Source organism: Ostrinia furnacalis, unplaced genomic scaffold (assembly GCF_004193835.3).
Source record: "Ostrinia furnacalis isolate ACB-3 unplaced genomic scaffold, ASM419383v2 OfSCF1638, whole genome shotgun sequence".
Classification (NCBI taxonomy): domain Eukaryota; kingdom Metazoa; phylum Arthropoda; class Insecta; order Lepidoptera; family Crambidae; genus Ostrinia; species Ostrinia furnacalis.
The window spans coordinates 311,950-329,135 of record NW_021131877.1 but is presented as its reverse complement, the minus strand read 5'-3'; the positions used below and the strand labels follow the sequence as shown (position 1 = coordinate 329,135).

Genomic DNA, 17,186 nt, shown 5'->3' with positions numbered 1-17,186 from the left:
TGGGTTGTCTGTGAATCAATTGTTCATTTTTAATTTTAGTTCGTCTATGCGAGGACCGGATGACGCTGATCGAAGATTGCTTGAAAGCGGACCCTAACGCTTATCTGGCGAGTCACAAGCTGCTCAAACTGGCGAAGCTCCTACGAGTGTCTGGCAATGACGAACATTTGAGGTTAGTAGCAGTGTGCACCCGTGGATACTATTCATTCACGATTTGTTCGAATCCATTGTAACGAGAGGTGTTATGGGTAACGTAAGCGCCAAGATCAACATCTTTTCAGGCTTCAGACATAAAGGCGAAAGACATTATATGAAGAAGACAACAGATCAATCAATGGACATTTGAAGGGATTTCCCATTTCTACGGAATAAGCGCGCATGTAGAGATGTATAATACTCCATGCCCGCTTATTCTGTATGAATGTGCTAGACCTTTGCGCGGCAGAAGAGAACAAACATCTTATGTAGAAAAAACCAAGATCAATCTTTGAAGATCTTTTCTGGCGTGGGCCGGCTCATCTTCCACTCATGTGTTAGTAGAAGATGAGCCCGCTCAAGCTAAGAATCTCACATCAGAAGCTTCCAGGAAGAAGATTCGAAGACAAAGGTCTATTCCCATTTCTACGGAATAAGCGCGCATGTAGAAGTGTGTTCCATGCGCGCTTATTCTGCAGGAATGTGTTAGAACCTTTCCGCGGGTGGAGCGAGCTAGTTGAAGAAATGAGAAGATAAGCTAATTCTGTTATTGGCTGACACACTCTCTTCATTTTGTTATTCTATAAAATGAAGAGGGTGCGTCAGCTGGTTCGACGTGACTGATATTTGTGTGTCTGTCGCAGTCGGATTGTATAATCCGCCGTTTTACATTACCACTAGGCATTTTACATTACAGCTCTGTTTTGTAATACGGCGGTTCAACGTTTAGGCGGATTGTCATGGCGATACGTTCTTCAATACGGCGGCCCACGTTTAGCCGCATCGTACTACTATTTAGATTGTAGGGTGTTTATTGTCTGTTCTACTACCTAATTTGAAATGTAACTAATTGTTAACAACCGTATTTGTGTGTCTATTCTACTGCCTAATTTGAAATGTAACTAATTGTTAACAACCGTATTAGTGTGTCTATTCTACTGTCTAATTTGAAATGTATCTAATTGATAACAACCGTATTAGTGTGTCTATTCTACTGCCTAATTTGAAATGTATCTAATTGTTAACAACCGTATTTGTGTGTCTATTCTACTGCCTAATTTGAAATGTATCTAATTGTTAACAACCGTATTTGTGTGTCTATCCTACTGCCTAATTTGAAATGTATCTAATTGTTAACAACCGTATTTGTGTGTCTATCCTACTGCCTAATTTGAAATGTATCTAATTGTTAACAACCGTATTTGTGTGTCTATTCCACTGTCTAATATTAAAATGTATCTAAAGCCTTTAAATGTTAATGACCATACGGAATTGCATCTTTTCTATTGTAGCTTGAATTATACAAGATCAGTGAGTAATTGTTATAATTGATCAAATAAAATTATCAATGTAACTGTTACAATGCAACAACTGATCATAGTTCTTGCAACTCACGAAGGCAAGTGAGCTTTACTTGTGTGTGTACGTGTACATGCACAAGTTCAAAACTTTAGAAAAACGAACAATAGCGAGCCACCACACATGTAAAGCTCACTCGCCTTCGTGAATTGCAACAACTATAGCTGACGATTGGTGTCAATGAGGGTTTTCGCGAATGAAAAATCCGCCAGATGGCAATACGTAAACGCGAGGTCCAAATGCTGCATGATTGGTTATTTTTGACATGACATTGACAGATATGTCAAAATCCACCAATCGCGCAGCAGTCAGACCCCACATCCAGGTCCCGCCATCTAGCGGATCTTTCATTCGCGAAAACCCTCATTATTATATTCCCTGCGCAGGGAAGCCCGCGTGTTGCAACTAGTGGGCAGCGCGGCCATCAACGCGGGCCCGGCCGGCTGGGGCGCGGCGGCGGACGCGGCGCGGCGGCTGGCGGCGCTGCATCATGCGCCCGCGGCGGCATTGCTGGCACATGTAGCGAGGGTTGCGCACGCGCACGCTGACCTTGATACGCGCCGGTATCTATTGGCAGCGGCCGCGGCGCATCAACCTGCAGACGGGTTGGAGGATGTGCTCACAACTAGGTAAGACTGTTTGAACACGTTATTGGTAATGAGCAGGGAATACAAACTATACGGCGCGGCGGCTGGCGGTGCTGCACCACGCGCCCGCGGCCGCTCTATTAGCGCATGTAGCGAGGGTTGCGCACGCGCACGCTGACCTTGACACACGTCGGTATTTGCTTGCGGCAGCGGCTGCGCATCAACCCGCTGATGGACTGGAAGATGTGCTTACGACCAGGTAATGCATTGTCTGAATAAGGTATTCTTAAACTGTAGGCAATACAAACTATAGCTGACGCGGCGCGGCGGCTGGCGGCGCTGCATCACGCGCCCGCGGCCGCTCTATTAGCGCATGTAGCGAGGGTTGCGCACGCGCACGCTGACCTTGACACACGTCGGTATTTGCTTGCGGCGGCGGCTGCGCATCAACCCGCTGATGGATTAGAGGATGTGCTCACAACTAGGTAAGACTGTGTACAATATTGTTCATGAGCAGGGAATACAAACTAATGCTAGCTCAAGTGGGCAGTCTAGCTAGCTAGGGGCTAGTAGGGCGCGGCGGCTGGCGGCGCTGCACCACGCGCCCGCGGCTGCTCTATTAGCGCATGTAGCGAGGGTTGCGCACGCGCACGCTGACCTTGATACGCGCCGGTATCTATTGGCAGCGGCCGCGGCGCATCAACCTGCAGACGGGTTGGAGGATGTGCTCACAACTAGGTAAGACTGTGTACAATATTGTTCATGAGCAGGGAATACAAACTATGCTAGCTCAAGTGGGTAGCGTAAATAGCTAGGGGCTAGGGGCGCGGCGGCGGACGCGGCGTTGCACCACGTGCCCGCGGCTGCTCTATTAGCGCATGTAGCGAGGGTTGCGCACGCGCTCGCTGACCTTGACACACGTCGGTATTTGCTTGCGGCGGCGGCTGCGCATCAACCCGCTGATGGATTAGAGGACGTGCTCACCACTAGGTAAGACTGTTTGAACACGTTATTGGTAATGAGCAGGGAATACAAACTATGCGGCGCGGCGGCTGGCGGCGCTGCATCATGCGCCCGCGGCGGCGTTGCTGGCACATGTAGCGAGAGTTGCGCACGCGCACGCTGACCTTGATACGCGCCGGTATCTATTGGCAGCGGCCGCGGCGCATCAACCTGCAGACGGGTTGGAGGATGTGCTCACAACTAGGTAAGACTGTTTGAACACGTTATTGGTAATGAGCAGGGAATACAAACTATGCGGCGCGGCGGCTGGCGGCGCTGCACCACGCGCCCGCGGCTGCTCTATTAGCGCATGTAGCGAGGGTTGCGCACGCGCACGCTGACCTTGATATGCGTCGGTATTTGCTTGCGGCGGCGGCTGCGCATCAACCCGCTGATGGATTAGAGGACGTGCTCACCACTAGGTAATGCATTGTCTAAATAAGGTATTCTGAAATTGTAAGCAATACAAACTAGGTATATTAGCTGACGCGGCGCGGCGGCTGGCGGCGCTGCACCACGCGCCCGCGGCGGCATTGCTGGCACATGTAGCGAGGGTTGCGCACGCGCACGCTGACCTTGACACGCGCCGGTATCTGTTGTCAGCGGCCGCGGCGCATCAACCTGCAGATGGATTGGAGGACGTGCTCACCACTAGGTAATAAATTGTATGAACAAGGTATTCTTAAACGCAATACAAACTATGCTAGCTAAAATGGCGCACGCGCTTTGAGACTTAGATATGCGCCGGTACTCTTGTTGGCAGCGGCGGCCGCGCTGTCAGCTGTTCTTTGTTGAGGTGGACGACAATAGATAATTCTGCTAACGGGTGTTAGTTCAATGTCTGGTTGTTGTTTTCTATAACGCGTTTTTCAGCTAACCAATGCAACGGTCTCGATTTGTTCTTGGTATAACGTGGTTATTTCTAGTGTTTTCCTTAAGATGTGTCGGTGGACTCACGCTTGGCATTGGCACTGCAATACGCGCCGCTTCGTACTGTTGTGCCCTTAATGGTCAGTCACTAAGGGCACCACGGTACGCGGCGGCGACGACCTCGACGCCGGCGGCATGGCATCAAACCACAGACGGGATAAAAGACTGCGTGCTTACGACCTCTGTTATACTCGTAAGTCTTCTTTCAAAATAAAAATTATCTTTATTTGTATAGACTAATTAAATTAGTACTTACAAATCGTCAAATGCTCTTAAGGAGCCTATACATGACATGTCTCATTCTTTTTTTGCCCTACCAGCGCTTCGAGACAAACATTTGGCAAGTGCTGAGAAGAAGCGCCGCAACAAACTCAGTCACCACTGGTTTAAAGTATAAAAAAAGTAGGAAGGTACAATACATTCAGAAGCAAGTTTCATTCTACACAAGCCCCGGCAATAACTACGTTATCTTCGGTCGTTCGTTTCAGCCAAATGACGTCCACTGCTGGACAAAGGCCTCCCCCAACGTTTTCCACAATAAACGGTTCTGCGCTGCCCGCATCCAGGTTCTTCCCGTGACCTTTACCAGATCGTCGGTCCAGTTAGTAGGAAGCCTGCCAACGCTACGTCTTCCAGCCCGTGGTCGCCACTCGAGAACCTTATCTTCGTACATTTTTGGAACATCAGATCTTCGACTCGACGACTCCTTACCACACCACTTATTTTTTTACTGGCACAAAACATGAGTTTTGATATGTAAATGTTCTCATTTACAGACTGGCACTTGAGCTCGAAGATTTGCAACCAATGGCAGCAGCTCTGAGAGAGCAACCACATCTGAGTGAGCGCTGGCCTTCCACCGATGATGAATTTGACGACGCTATCACCACAGTAAGTTATTTGTGTTACATTGAAAATTATATGTATATTTTAAAATGGCGTTTTCTTGAACCTTTAGGGAAAAGACATGGTAGAATCATGAACAAATGGATACCTATATACCTATTAAAAAAAGCTATACACTAGAGATGGAACTACACAGCTCCGTTTCTGGGTCGCTAGCTTGTATTTAGCATATACCTACATAGTCTCATTTTTAATTTCATTCATTCATTAAAAAGAAATAAAAAGACACTAAACTCTTAGATATTGGAGCTTATGTTAAGTTTTAATGGCTTTGGGAATAATCTTGTTATGGAAATTCAGCTTTATTTCTGATCATAGCCCGTCATAGAGAAGAAGGATCTGGTGGCGCCGCCGCAGCCCGACAAGAAGGCGCCGCTGTTCACGTATCTGCTCGACTCCATTCAGAGCAAGTTTCTTCTGAGGTAATTATTCTTCTTTTTGCATAATTAGATAATTAAATCAAGGCTTAAACTTTCATGCGCTACATTTTTGGAGGTAACTGGTAATTTGTGATACCTAAACTAATTCTAGTACCTCCGTTAATTTTTCCGAATAAGCTAATTATGTCGCCCGAGAAGAGCCGAGAAATTCCGAGAATCACCAAATAACGCATTTGCCGTTAGGGCGGAAAAGTTCTCAAGTAGCTACGACGGACCGAAAGACGTATTGTAGGTAGACCCCTCACTCCGTGCACCGTCGCTCTTAATCGTACGTAAAGTACGAATCTGACGACGAAACATGAAGTTCTCTGGAAGCACCATAATGCGAGCAGTGCAGGTCCTGTCGTTGTGGAAATCCTCGGGAGAGGCTTTTGTCCAGCTGTTGCTTGAACGAAGGCATCTTGGAGAAACTCAAAACTATAAATAAAAACTTTAAAATAAATCTGGGAGCACGGCAGTGCCCCCACCAAGTCGAGCAAAAAAGCGGCACGGCCGTACCATCCTTTTCTCGAAGCAATTCAGGCCATTTTCGACCGCCTGTAACTTCATTGTGGATAAAACTAGAAGGCTGAATTTTCATTAGCTATGCAGGCATTGTAAAGACACGGTATATTTAAAATTTCATTCAATTTGAACCAGTAGTTTAAGAATTATAACGGGTCAAAGTTACTTAATTTTGTCACTCACTGACTGACTCACCGATCATCAAAACTCTAAGGCACTTCTAGCAGACCTAGAAGCTTCAAATTTGGAATATAAGTAGTGTTTGGTGTATGAATCAAGGAAAAACTAAAATATTTGGGGGCACGGTAGCGCAACCGCCAAGTCGAGTAAAATTTTTCAATTTCGGTCCAGTTTTCTAGATACATAACTGCTGTCTACAAAATACAAAAAGAAATGAGATCCCATCAAAAACAATACTTGTCAAAAAAACCAAGTCTCGCAACTCAGTTGTTCTACGGTAAAAAGTTGTGAGATCCATGTAATACCAAGTCCAGGCCAGGAAATCTTTAACGTTTTACATAAATATATTGACTTGGCCATCGCATGAAAACACGTGTAAATTAAATTATTTAGTGCGATGGCCAAGTCAATAATTTATGTAAAACGTTAAAGATTTCCTGGCCTGGACTTGGTATTACATGGATCTCACAACTTTTTACCGTAGAACAACTGAGTTGCGAGACTTGGTTTTTTTGACAAGTATTGTTTTTGATAGGATCTCATTTCTTTTTGTATTTTGTAGACAGCAGTTATGTATCTAGAAAACTGGACCGAAATTGAAAAATTTTACTCGACTTGGCGGTTGCACTACCGTGCCCCCAAATCTATTTTATTTTATTTTTATTTTTCTTTATTCAGAAAACCACAGCTCTTTATAATAATAATACAAACAGGTATTTTTGTTCTTACAGCCAATAATGGATTCTATATATTATTACAATCTCGTAAAAAACAGTCAAAGGGGCAAAAAAAAGAAACATAGGCTTGCATGCAGGTTGTGTGTGTGTATGTATCTAATTTCTTTTTGTATTTTGTAGACAGCAGTTATGTATCTAGAAAACTGGACCGAAATTGAAAAATTTTACTCGACTTGGCGGTTGCACTACCGTGCCCCCAAATATTTTAGTTTTTCCTTGATTCATACACCAAACACTACTTATATTCCAAATTTGAAGCTTCTAGGTCTGCTAGAAGTGCCTTAGAGTTTTGATGATCGGTGAGTCAGTCAGTGAGTCAGTCAGTGAGTCAGTGAGTGACAAAATTAAGTAACTTTGACCCGTTATAATTCTTAAACTACTGGTTCAAATTGAATGAAATTTTAAATATACCGTGTCTTTACAATGCCTGCATAGCTAATGAAAATTCAGCCTTCTAGTTTTATCCACAACGAAGTTACAGGCGGTCGAAAATGGCCTGAATTGCTTCAAGAAAAGGATGGTACGGCCGTGCCGCTTTTTTGCTCGACTTGGTGGGGGCACTGCCGTGCCCCCAGATTATTTAGTGCGATGGCCAAGTCAATAATTTATGTAAAACGTTAAAGATTTCCTGGCCTGGACTTGGTATTACATGGATCTCACAACTTTTTACCGTAGAACAACTGAGTTGCGAGACTTGGTTTTTTTGACAAGTATTGTTTTTGATGGGATAAAACTTTATTTGTAGCCTATTACAATTTTGCATAAACAAATTGAAACGTTAATGACTGCAGTAGTCAAAGAATGTGTCGCAGTCATTAGCGCCTTCCTCTAATACAGACGCTATAAATAAACAATTTTGGTTACTATTAAATAATTTAATACTTATTTAGCTTTAACTGAATACCTCCATGAATTGAATATGAGATGAACTCTCAAAACTGAAGAAACATCTTCGTTTTTCAGTGACAAATCGTCATCAGAGGACTCCGACGAGCGGACCGTCCACTGCCCCGAGTTCTACCGCTCGCTGTACCCGCAGCACGCGGCGGCGGGCTCGTGCTACGGGTACGCGCGGTTCACGGCGCCCGCGCCGCCGCCAGCCGCGCGTCTGCTGGCCGGGTACTATGCGCACGCCTGTCTGAACCACGCCGCGCCCGCCGCGCCTGCCGCCGAACCCGCGGGTGAGTCTAAAGCCTGGTCCGTGAGCACGTAGAATCCCGTCCAATGACCCCAAGCTACCCATCCTTATCGCTCGCGCGTAATTATATTGCTGTCGCGACTGTGCGACGCGCGCCCGCAGTGAGTGTGCGAGCCATTGGACAGCTTGGTGCTCACGGACCAGGCTTTACCTACCCTACCCTACCGTCTAAGGGATGACTTGCTGTGATTGCCAATTCCTGGGGGTCAGTATGGTGGCTTACGCCGATGATATCACCATTTTGATGGAGACAAACTCGAGGGCTGCCATCTAGGCTGTAGCCGCCGAGGTCTTTAAGCCTGGTGAACGAGACCCCCAATTTTCGCTTCGGAAGTGCCTCAATCCGTTCAGGCTGCTACTACGCGCACGCCTGCCTGCACCACGCCGCGCCCGCCGCGCCCGCGGGTGAGTCTACCTACCCCTACCCTGCTATAGTTTAGTGGATGCCTTGCTGTGATTGCGAATGACATAGGGTCAGCATGGTGGCTTACGCCGATGATGTCACCATTTTGATCGAGGCAAACTCGAGGGCTGCCATCTAGGCTGCGGCCGCTAAGGCCTTAAGCCTGGTAAACTTCCACCTTCGGCCTGATCGTCACTTCCCATCAGGTGAGATACAGGCCAAGAGCTTCCTCGTTGTGAATTTAAAAAAAAGAGGCCCAGAACAGACGGACGGTGAAACGCAACTGCAACAAAACTGCAACTGCTAGTTACTTTTGAGTTGCATCTAAGTTTCTGCCATAGCGTCCGTTGAGAGACCACACATGACGCGACCAGTTTGAAACTTTCAGTTTCAGTTTCATTCATAGGAACCATTAGAAAGTTGCAGTTTCGTTGCAGTTGCGTTTCACCTTCTCTGGGCCTTAGTCTTTACTGCAGGTGCACGCCCTCTTTGTTTGATTTGCCTTACAATCCTAGCTAAAGATTAAGCTATTAACGAACAGTTGGGCTAGTCCTAATAGTAATACTTGATTTTTTCATTGCAGTTGTCCAAAAATGCGCGGAAGAGATTCTCTACAAAGACACGCCTCTAAGCGTAGCTTGTATGCTACGCTCGACGCAAGACTATGCTCGCACTAAGAAGCTCCTAGACACCCACAACACCGACACGGCCGTCAGCGCCACGCTCTACGCCACGCTCATGAAGTGCAACGCGCCGGAGTTGAGGGATAATGTCTACCTGACTCCGCCCTCTGTGGTGGGTATACCTTCATCTGTCTATTGTTGAATATAGTTACGCCTCTCCCAAAATATATCCACTCATTTAACACGAGACATNAATGGCCGATAACGAAAACGAAAACGAATATTCGGTCGGTCACTACTAAAAATATGCTAATTATGTTGCCTGAAAACTTCGGGCCGAGAAATTCCGAAAATCACCGGATTTCTCCGTTGGGACAGAAAGTTCTCGAGTAGCGATGACGGACCGAAAAACGTATTGTACGCAGGCCTCCCACTCTGTGGATCTTCGACCTTACTTGTACGTAACGCACGAATCTGACGACAAAACGTGAAAAGGTCGCGGGAAGCACCTAAATGTTGGCAGCGCAGGATCGTTGTGGAAATCCATGGGAGAGGCTTTTGTCCAGCTTTTCGTTGAACGAAGGCGTCTTGCAGAAACACTCTTAAAACTATCTCGATCTAAGATGTAAGATGGTCCAATCTAGCCTCAGAAACATCTTTTTCCAGTGACAAGTCCTCATCAGAGGACCCAGACGAGCGCACCGTCCACTGCCCCGAGTTCTACCGCTCGCTGTACCCGCAGCACGCGGCGGCGGGCTCGTGCTACGGGTACGCGCGGTTCACGGCGCCCGCGCCGCCGCCCGCCGCGCGTCTGCTGGCCGGGTACTATGCGCACGCCTGTCTGAACCACGCCGCGCCCGCCGCGCCCGCCGCCGAACCCGCGGGTGAGTCTAAAGCCTGGTCCGTGAGCACGTAGAATCCCGTCCAATGACCCCAAGCTACCCATCCTTATCGCTCGCGCGTAATTATATTGCTGTCGCGACTGTGCGACGCGCGCCCGCAGTGAGTGTGCGAGCCATTGGACAGCTTGGGGTCATTGGACGGGATTCTACGTGCTCACGGACCAGGCTTTACCTACCCTACCCTACCGTCTAAAAGATGACTTGCTGTGATTGCCAATTCCTGGGGGTCAGTATGGTGGCTTACGCCGATGATATTACCATTTTGATCGAGAATAACTCGAGGGCTGCTATCTAGGCTGTAGCCGCCGAGGTCTTTAAGCCTGGTGAATGAGACCCCCAATTTTCGCTTCGGAAGAGTGCCTCAATCCGTTCAGGCTGCTACTACGCGCACGCCTGCCTGCACCACGCCGCGCCCGCCGCCGAGCCCGCGGGTGAGTTTTTTTTTGCCTGTATCTCACCTGATGGTAAGTGATGATCAGGCCGAAGGTGGAAGCGAGCTTCACCCGGAATCCTCAACCACGGAGGAACTAGGGACCTCTGCGTCCGAAGTAGGTAATCTTACCACAGAAGCGGTTAAGTCAGTAGTGACGAGCGCGTACACTGCCCAGAGTCTACTCTATACTTTGGAACGTTTTACCAGGGGAGGGGGGGTCAGCATGGTGGCTTATGCCAATAATGTTTTGATCGAGGAAATCTCGAGGGCTGCCAACCGACTAGCTAGGCTGTCCGGAATAGACTAGGCTTTTCCCCTGTCAACTCATCTACGATGACGATCAGGGAAAAACTCGAAATACGCCCAGTCATTTGCTTCGGAGATGCTTCGATCCGTTCAGGCTGCTACTACGTGCACGCCTGCCTGCACCACGCCGCGCCCGCCGCCGAGCCCGCGGGCGGGTGAGTCTACCTACCCTACCCTGCTACAGTCTAATCATTAGACTGTTACAGACAATCCATTAGACTCTAATGGATGCCTTAATGAGGGCTATCGTTTTAGCGCTCACCAGTTAGCGCCACTGTAGAGTAAGGTCCTGTCACTTGCTAGTAGCGAAGACAGTGGCGCCAACTTGTGAGCGCTAAAGTGGTAGGAGGACTATCGCATTTGCACTCATCAAGATGGCGCCACTGTAGAGTAAGGTCCTGTCAATCGCCAGGGGTGCCAACTGTTAAGTATAAAAACGATAGCCCTCATTGCTGCCATTGCCAATGCCAGGGGGTCAGTATAGAAAGCCACCTTTCTCCGATGATGTCGTACCATTTTGATCGAGGCAAATTCGAGGGCTGCTGCCATCTAGGTGGCGGCCGCTGAGACCTTAAGCCTGGTGACTGACTGGAGATTCCGGAATACACTGTGCTTTTCCCCTGCCAAGTCATTTGCTTCGGAAATGCCTCGATCATAGGCTGCTACTACGCGCACGCCTGCCTGCACCACGCCGCGCCCGCCGCCGAGCCCGCGGGTGAGACAGCTTGTGAACTTTAGACAATGACAGCCAGTGAACGAAGCAAGATCAGCTCATCATCATCATCTCAGCCATAGGACGTCCACTGCAGAACATAGGCCTCCCCCAATGCTTTCCATGTTGCCCGGTTGGTAGCGGCCTGCATCCAGCGTCTTCCTGCTACCTTTATGATGTCATCGGTCCACCTTGGGGGTGGACGTCCCACGCTGCGTTTTCCGGTACGCGGCCTCCACTCCAGAACCTTGCTGCCCCATCGGCCGTCAGTTCTGCGTACTATGTGCCCTGCCCATTGCCACTTCAGCTTGCTAATCCGTCGGGCTATGTCAGCGACTTTAGTTCGTTTACGGATCTCCTCATTTCTGATTCGATCTCGTAAAGAAACACCGAGCATAGCCCTCTCCATAGCACCCTGTGCATCTTTGAGCTTCTGTATAAGGCCTATAGTGAGAGGCCACGTTTCCGAACCAAGATCAGCTCATAAGGACTAAATTCGCTGGGCAAAATTGTTGGCTGTGGGAAACGCAAGACTGTAGCTATAATATAAATCAGTGAACGTAATACTTCATCATTATCATCTGGTAGCTTAGTCTTCACTGCAGGTGCACGCCCTCTTTGATTTGCCCTACACTCCTAGCTAAAGTTTAAGTTATTAACGGAAAGAGTTGGGGTAGTCTTAAGTAATACTTGACTTTTTCATTGCAGTTGTCCAAAAATGCGCCGAAGAGATCCTGTACAAGGACACGCCTCTAAGCGTGGCCTGTATGCTACGCTCGACGCAAGACTACGCTCGCACTAAGAAGCTGCTAGACACCCACAACACCGACACGGCCGTCAGCGCCACGCTCTACGCCACGCTCATGAAGTGCAACGCGCCGGAATTGAGGGATAATGTCTACCTCACGCCGCCCTCTGTGGTGGGTATAGCTTCATTCTTCCTTTTTTAAAACACACACAACAGTACGTTTCTCTAGAAACTTCCTGCCCCGTAAAACCAAACTGTGGAATGGATTGTCGTCTGCGGTGTTAAGGCGCCTTAAAGGCCGGCAACGCACCTGTAACGCCCCTGGGTCTGCGGGTGTCTATGGGCGACGGTAATCACTTACCATCAGGTGATCCGTCTGCTCGTTTGCCTCTTGTCACATAAAAAAAAACAGTTTGTCACGCCTCTCCTGAAAAAAATGCGTTGAAGAGATCCTGTACAAGACACGCCCCTGAGGCCCCTGAGCCTACCATGCATGCTACGCTCTACGCAGAACTGCGCGCGCGCACCTAGAAGCTACTCAATAATGATCTTAACATCAATACGACCGTCCAGCACCACTCATAACGCCACGCTCGTGACGTGCAACATATTTTTATGAAGATTTTTTTGTTCTTTCCAGATGGCTCAAACAACTCTAAAACAAAAGAACGCGTCGCAAGAGCAACTCGAAATAATCCGGGAGTGCATCGACCGGCTGACCGGCATGGGCGAGGTGGAGCGGCTGCGGCGCCTGGGCTACGGCGTCAACGGGCTGCTGTTCAACGCCGACGACGACTACCGCGCCGAGACCGTGTACCGGGTCGCCAGGTAGGTCATAGTCCGGGAGCGCATCGAACAATTGGGTACCCAGTCGACACAGCAATCAACGCATGACATCACTATTGCGCTAAATCAATGAGGGCTATCGTTTTAGCGCTCACCAGTTAGCGCCACTGTAGAGTAAGGTCCTGTCACTTGCTAGTAGCGAAGACAGTGGCACCAACTTGTGAGCGCTAAAGTGGTAGGAGGACTATCCCATTTGCACTCATCAAGATGGCGCCACTGTAGAGTAAGGTCCTGTCAATCGCCAGGGGTGCCAACTGTTAAGTATAAAAACGATAGCCCTCATTGACTATTATTTTGTCATTTTCAAGTTTCAAGGATAGAGACCGTGTACCAGGTGCGAATACGCCTCCTCACACCTACAAACAACTAGCTCATGACGTCACTGTTGCGTCAACTCAAAGGGCCTATTTGGCAAGTTGCAACACGCGATCATTTCAAGGTGATGGATGAGGATGACATTAGTATTTCGTCAAGAAATAAGCAGGCAGAGACCATTTACCGGGTTACCAGGTAGCAATGCGTTTACTATAGCAATACAAGCTCTTGACGTCACTATTGCGCCAAGTCAATTCGTCTATTGGCTGAAGCCTGTTGACTGTCGTTTTGTTTAATCTTATTGAACTACTTCTTCACTTTTCATAAACAAAAAATTAAACTCGATTTCGTTACTAAAAATATTTTTACTTAAATAAAAAAGTGATTAAAAAAATTTTAAAATTTTAAAGACAAAAAATATTTCTTGAATAAGTAAAAAAAAAATACAAAAAGATTTTCTGCCGAAACCCGGGATTGAACCGGGGACCTTTAGATCTTCAGTCTAACGCTCTCCCAACTGAGCTATTTCGGCGATATTTGTTGTGACGAAATTAGCAATCAGTATCTCTATTTTTTGTGGCTGTTTTTTTTATATAAAAATAAATAAAGATAAATTGTATAGGTATTTGCAATATCTTAAAAACACTTTTTTACATAAAATGCCTGGTTCAAACACAGTTGCTGGGCAGTTCTCGTACATTTGCATCAAGCCGTTACCGCACGGTTCCTTATTGCCTCGCCAAAATATTTAGTCAAAAAGATTATTTAATGATAAAATATGCCTTTTATAAGACAGTGACGTCACAGCTTGGTTAACGTAATATTTTTATCATTTTAGCAAACCACAGAAGCCAAGAAAAAAGTGAAGAGTTCGCAACGTTCGTAAAAGAAAATCTTAAAAAAGCATTTTTAAAACCCTATTTATTATCCAGAAGTGATATGTTGTCCAGAGGGCTGAGTGTGAGTTTTTTTCAAAAATGACATTTAATGTATGACGGATTGTACAGCGCCCCTAGTGGGAAACTATCAAAAACTAAAATTTTCATACAATTTTTAACTCACACTCAGCCCTCAGAAGTGATGGTAAGGCAAGCCATTTGGGACGTGTAGAAGCGACCTGGAAAGGGTCCAAGTACTGAATAAAAAACTTTGACATAATTGCAGAAAATAAACGATTTTTACTAACCCCAGGTCCAAGGAGCCGGAGCACGTGGAAGCGGCGTGCTCGCTGGGAGCCAAGTACGGGCTGAGCGCGCTCGACGTGTGGCTGCAGCACGCCGCCGCGCACGCGCACGCGCCGCTGCCGCCGCCCGCCGCCGCCACGCGCCAGCCCGGCGCGCACGACAGGTGGGTGACGTCACTGCTCACTTATTAAATCCTGGTCCGTGAGCACGTAGAATTTTGTCCAATGACCCGAAGCTACCCATCCTATTCGCTCGCGCGTAATTATATTGCTGTCGCGACTGTGCGACGCGCGCCCGCAGTGAGTGTGCGAGCGCGACAGCAACATAATTACGCGCGAGCGATAAGGATGGGTAGCTTGGGGTCATTGGACAAAATTCTACGTGCTCACGGACCAAGCTTTAGCTTCTAGTAAATAGGTATAAAATACACGAGAACCCGAAACATACTAGAGGTTTGTGCGGTGAAATTGTTGATGTTACCTATACTGTTGCTGATACTGTAGACGTTTAGCTGCAGCACGTCCACGCGCCGCTGCCGCCACCCGCCGCGGCTACCCAGGAGCCCGGCGCTCACAATCGGTGGGTGACGTCACTACACACTTATTAGCTCCTGGTAGATAGGAATATGATACACGTGAACTCAAACACACTACTAGAGGTTTGTGTGATGATGGCGTAGGTACACTATGCTGAAAATTGACCGAGACGAAGCGCTAGATCGTAAACCGAAGTATGGGCAACGCACGGGTGGGTAACTGAAATGGTGTTCACAATTACGTCTCGGCCAAATTACTTGCGCCATGAAGCTGTTGATGTTGCCTATAAACTGTTGCTGCTACTGTCGACGCGTGGCCGCCGCCCGCCGCGTCTACCCAGAAGCCTGGCGGCCAAGACAAGCGGCCATATACTATGACTATCAATAGTCATTTAGCTCCTAATAGAGAAGTGTCACATCTCTCTACTCTGACTGAGTTTGTTCCGACACTTCTACCCAATAACAGCTGACAAGTTTTCTGGTACAGCTAGTTTTGGGATGCCTGCATAAAAGCCTGGAAAGAATTTGAAAATACGGTGTTCACTCGGCACAAGTGTCACGTGTGGAACCCGTCACATTGTAACCCAAAACACATTAGAGACTAGCTAGAGGTTTGTGCGATGAAAAATGTCCATGTGAATTCAACATCCATACTTAACTCAATTTTTGTAACAAAAAATTAAGAAACATTACACAGATCCTCTCAAATGGTTGTATTCTCAACAATTTTCTATCTTCCATCGTTCTTTCAAAAAAATTAAAAGGCTTACTTTTATCACCACAGACCTAATTCAAAATGACAAATCATTTTATCCCCCTAGAATCAAGGAAACCCTGTGGCCGCTGATCCGCGGCGACGACCACAGCGCGCTCATCAACCTGTTCACCATACTCAAGGGCATCGACGACAAGCCGCCGCTGTTCGGCCTCACCGTCGCCGAGCACATCAAGCTGTTGAAGAAAGTCAAGGCTGCTTCTTCAGGTAAACAAAATCATCAGCATTATGTTTTAGTAAAATATGAACAACATGCAGCATGTGGTATCATTTGTAAGGTAGTTGAAACCAAAAACAGTAGCCCTGAAAACCGAGTTGTGTTGGTTGTAAAATTCGATTTTAAATAGCTTTAATCAATAAAATTTTCAGTCAATTAAGTTCTGTGACTTGATGACGTCATAATCCCCATTGCTGTACAAAATCAATAGTATACAGTCACGTTTTGATAACTAGGGTGTCCACTACCTTATCCATCGTTTCAACCAAATGACATGACGTTTATTACCGGGACTTATTCAGCCACACTCCCACCACTGCTACTCCTGTATAGCCAGGATGTACAGCTTGGCCTCCAATGGAACCGAACCAGTGAAGGTTGAGTAGTCCTAAGGGATAGCTAACTGTCTTGGAATCCTATTATGTACTGAACAAAGGCCTCTCCCAAGGATTTCTACAACGATCGGTCCTGCGCTGCCTGCCTACACTACGTTTTCCAGTCTTTGAATTCCTATACAGCTTTTGTTAGCTTTATGTACTACGTTTCTCCCTAGAACTGGATTACAAAATGCTGCTAGAGCAGCCCACAGCAGATCAGTACTCGGCGCACCTACTGCGTGTCCTGAAGCCTGAAAACGTGGGCATGGTGGTGAAACTCATCAGGACCCTGCCACCTGCCTTCAAGCCGCCGTTGTCTGTCAACGCGCTGTATACCATGTGGCTCACCAGGCTCTTCTTTAGTGTAAGTGATTTCAGGGATACTATAATCACTAAAGAAACTCAACAGAAGGAATAGGAAAAAGACAAGGTGGAACTGAAGCCATATAAATAACTATTAAAATAAAAGGTGATCTACGACACTATACTTCAATGTAAGGGCTCTGTAGCGTAAGTCTTTTTATTCAGATTTCTAGATGCTTCTAGAATACAGAAATCAACAGATCATTACTCCACCCAGCAGATGCTGGTGATGGAGGGAAAGTAAATGGATGACGTGTTAGCCGATTAGTATTGAAGAATTTTTCAATTTTCAAACTGGAAACTGCATGCAAACCTTCAACTTTCAAACGTTAAACAAATGATAGAAATAAAGTAAATCTAACGTAATGTAAACCACACGTTACCAATTTAAATGAAACCCAAGTAAACA

At 47.0% G+C, this 17,186-nt stretch overlaps 1 protein-coding gene and 1 non-coding gene across 2 annotated transcripts in view; one reads left to right on the top strand and one right to left on the bottom strand.

Annotated features, from left to right (window-relative positions):
• Positions 1-17,186, top strand: part of LOC114353231 (neuroblastoma-amplified sequence) — a 50,401-nt gene that overhangs the window by 20,518 nt on the left and 12,697 nt on the right. Inside the window, exons 24-31 of the mRNA XM_028305145.1 lie at positions 40-172; positions 1,941-2,183; positions 4,850-4,964; positions 5,298-5,401; positions 7,804-8,021; positions 9,025-9,236; positions 12,806-12,993; positions 14,518-14,673. Coding sequence (XP_028160946.1) covers positions 40-172; positions 1,941-2,183; positions 4,850-4,964; positions 5,298-5,401; positions 7,804-8,021; positions 9,025-9,236; positions 12,806-12,993; positions 14,518-14,673 — 1,369 coding nt within the window. The remainder of the gene's footprint in view (positions 1-39; positions 173-1,940; positions 2,184-4,849; positions 4,965-5,297; positions 5,402-7,803; positions 8,022-9,024; positions 9,237-12,805; positions 12,994-14,517; positions 14,674-17,186) is intronic.
• Positions 13,786-13,858, bottom strand: TRNAF-GAA (transfer RNA phenylalanine (anticodon GAA)). Its single transcript has one exon. It is a non-coding gene; the product is annotated as a tRNA-Phe (tRNA).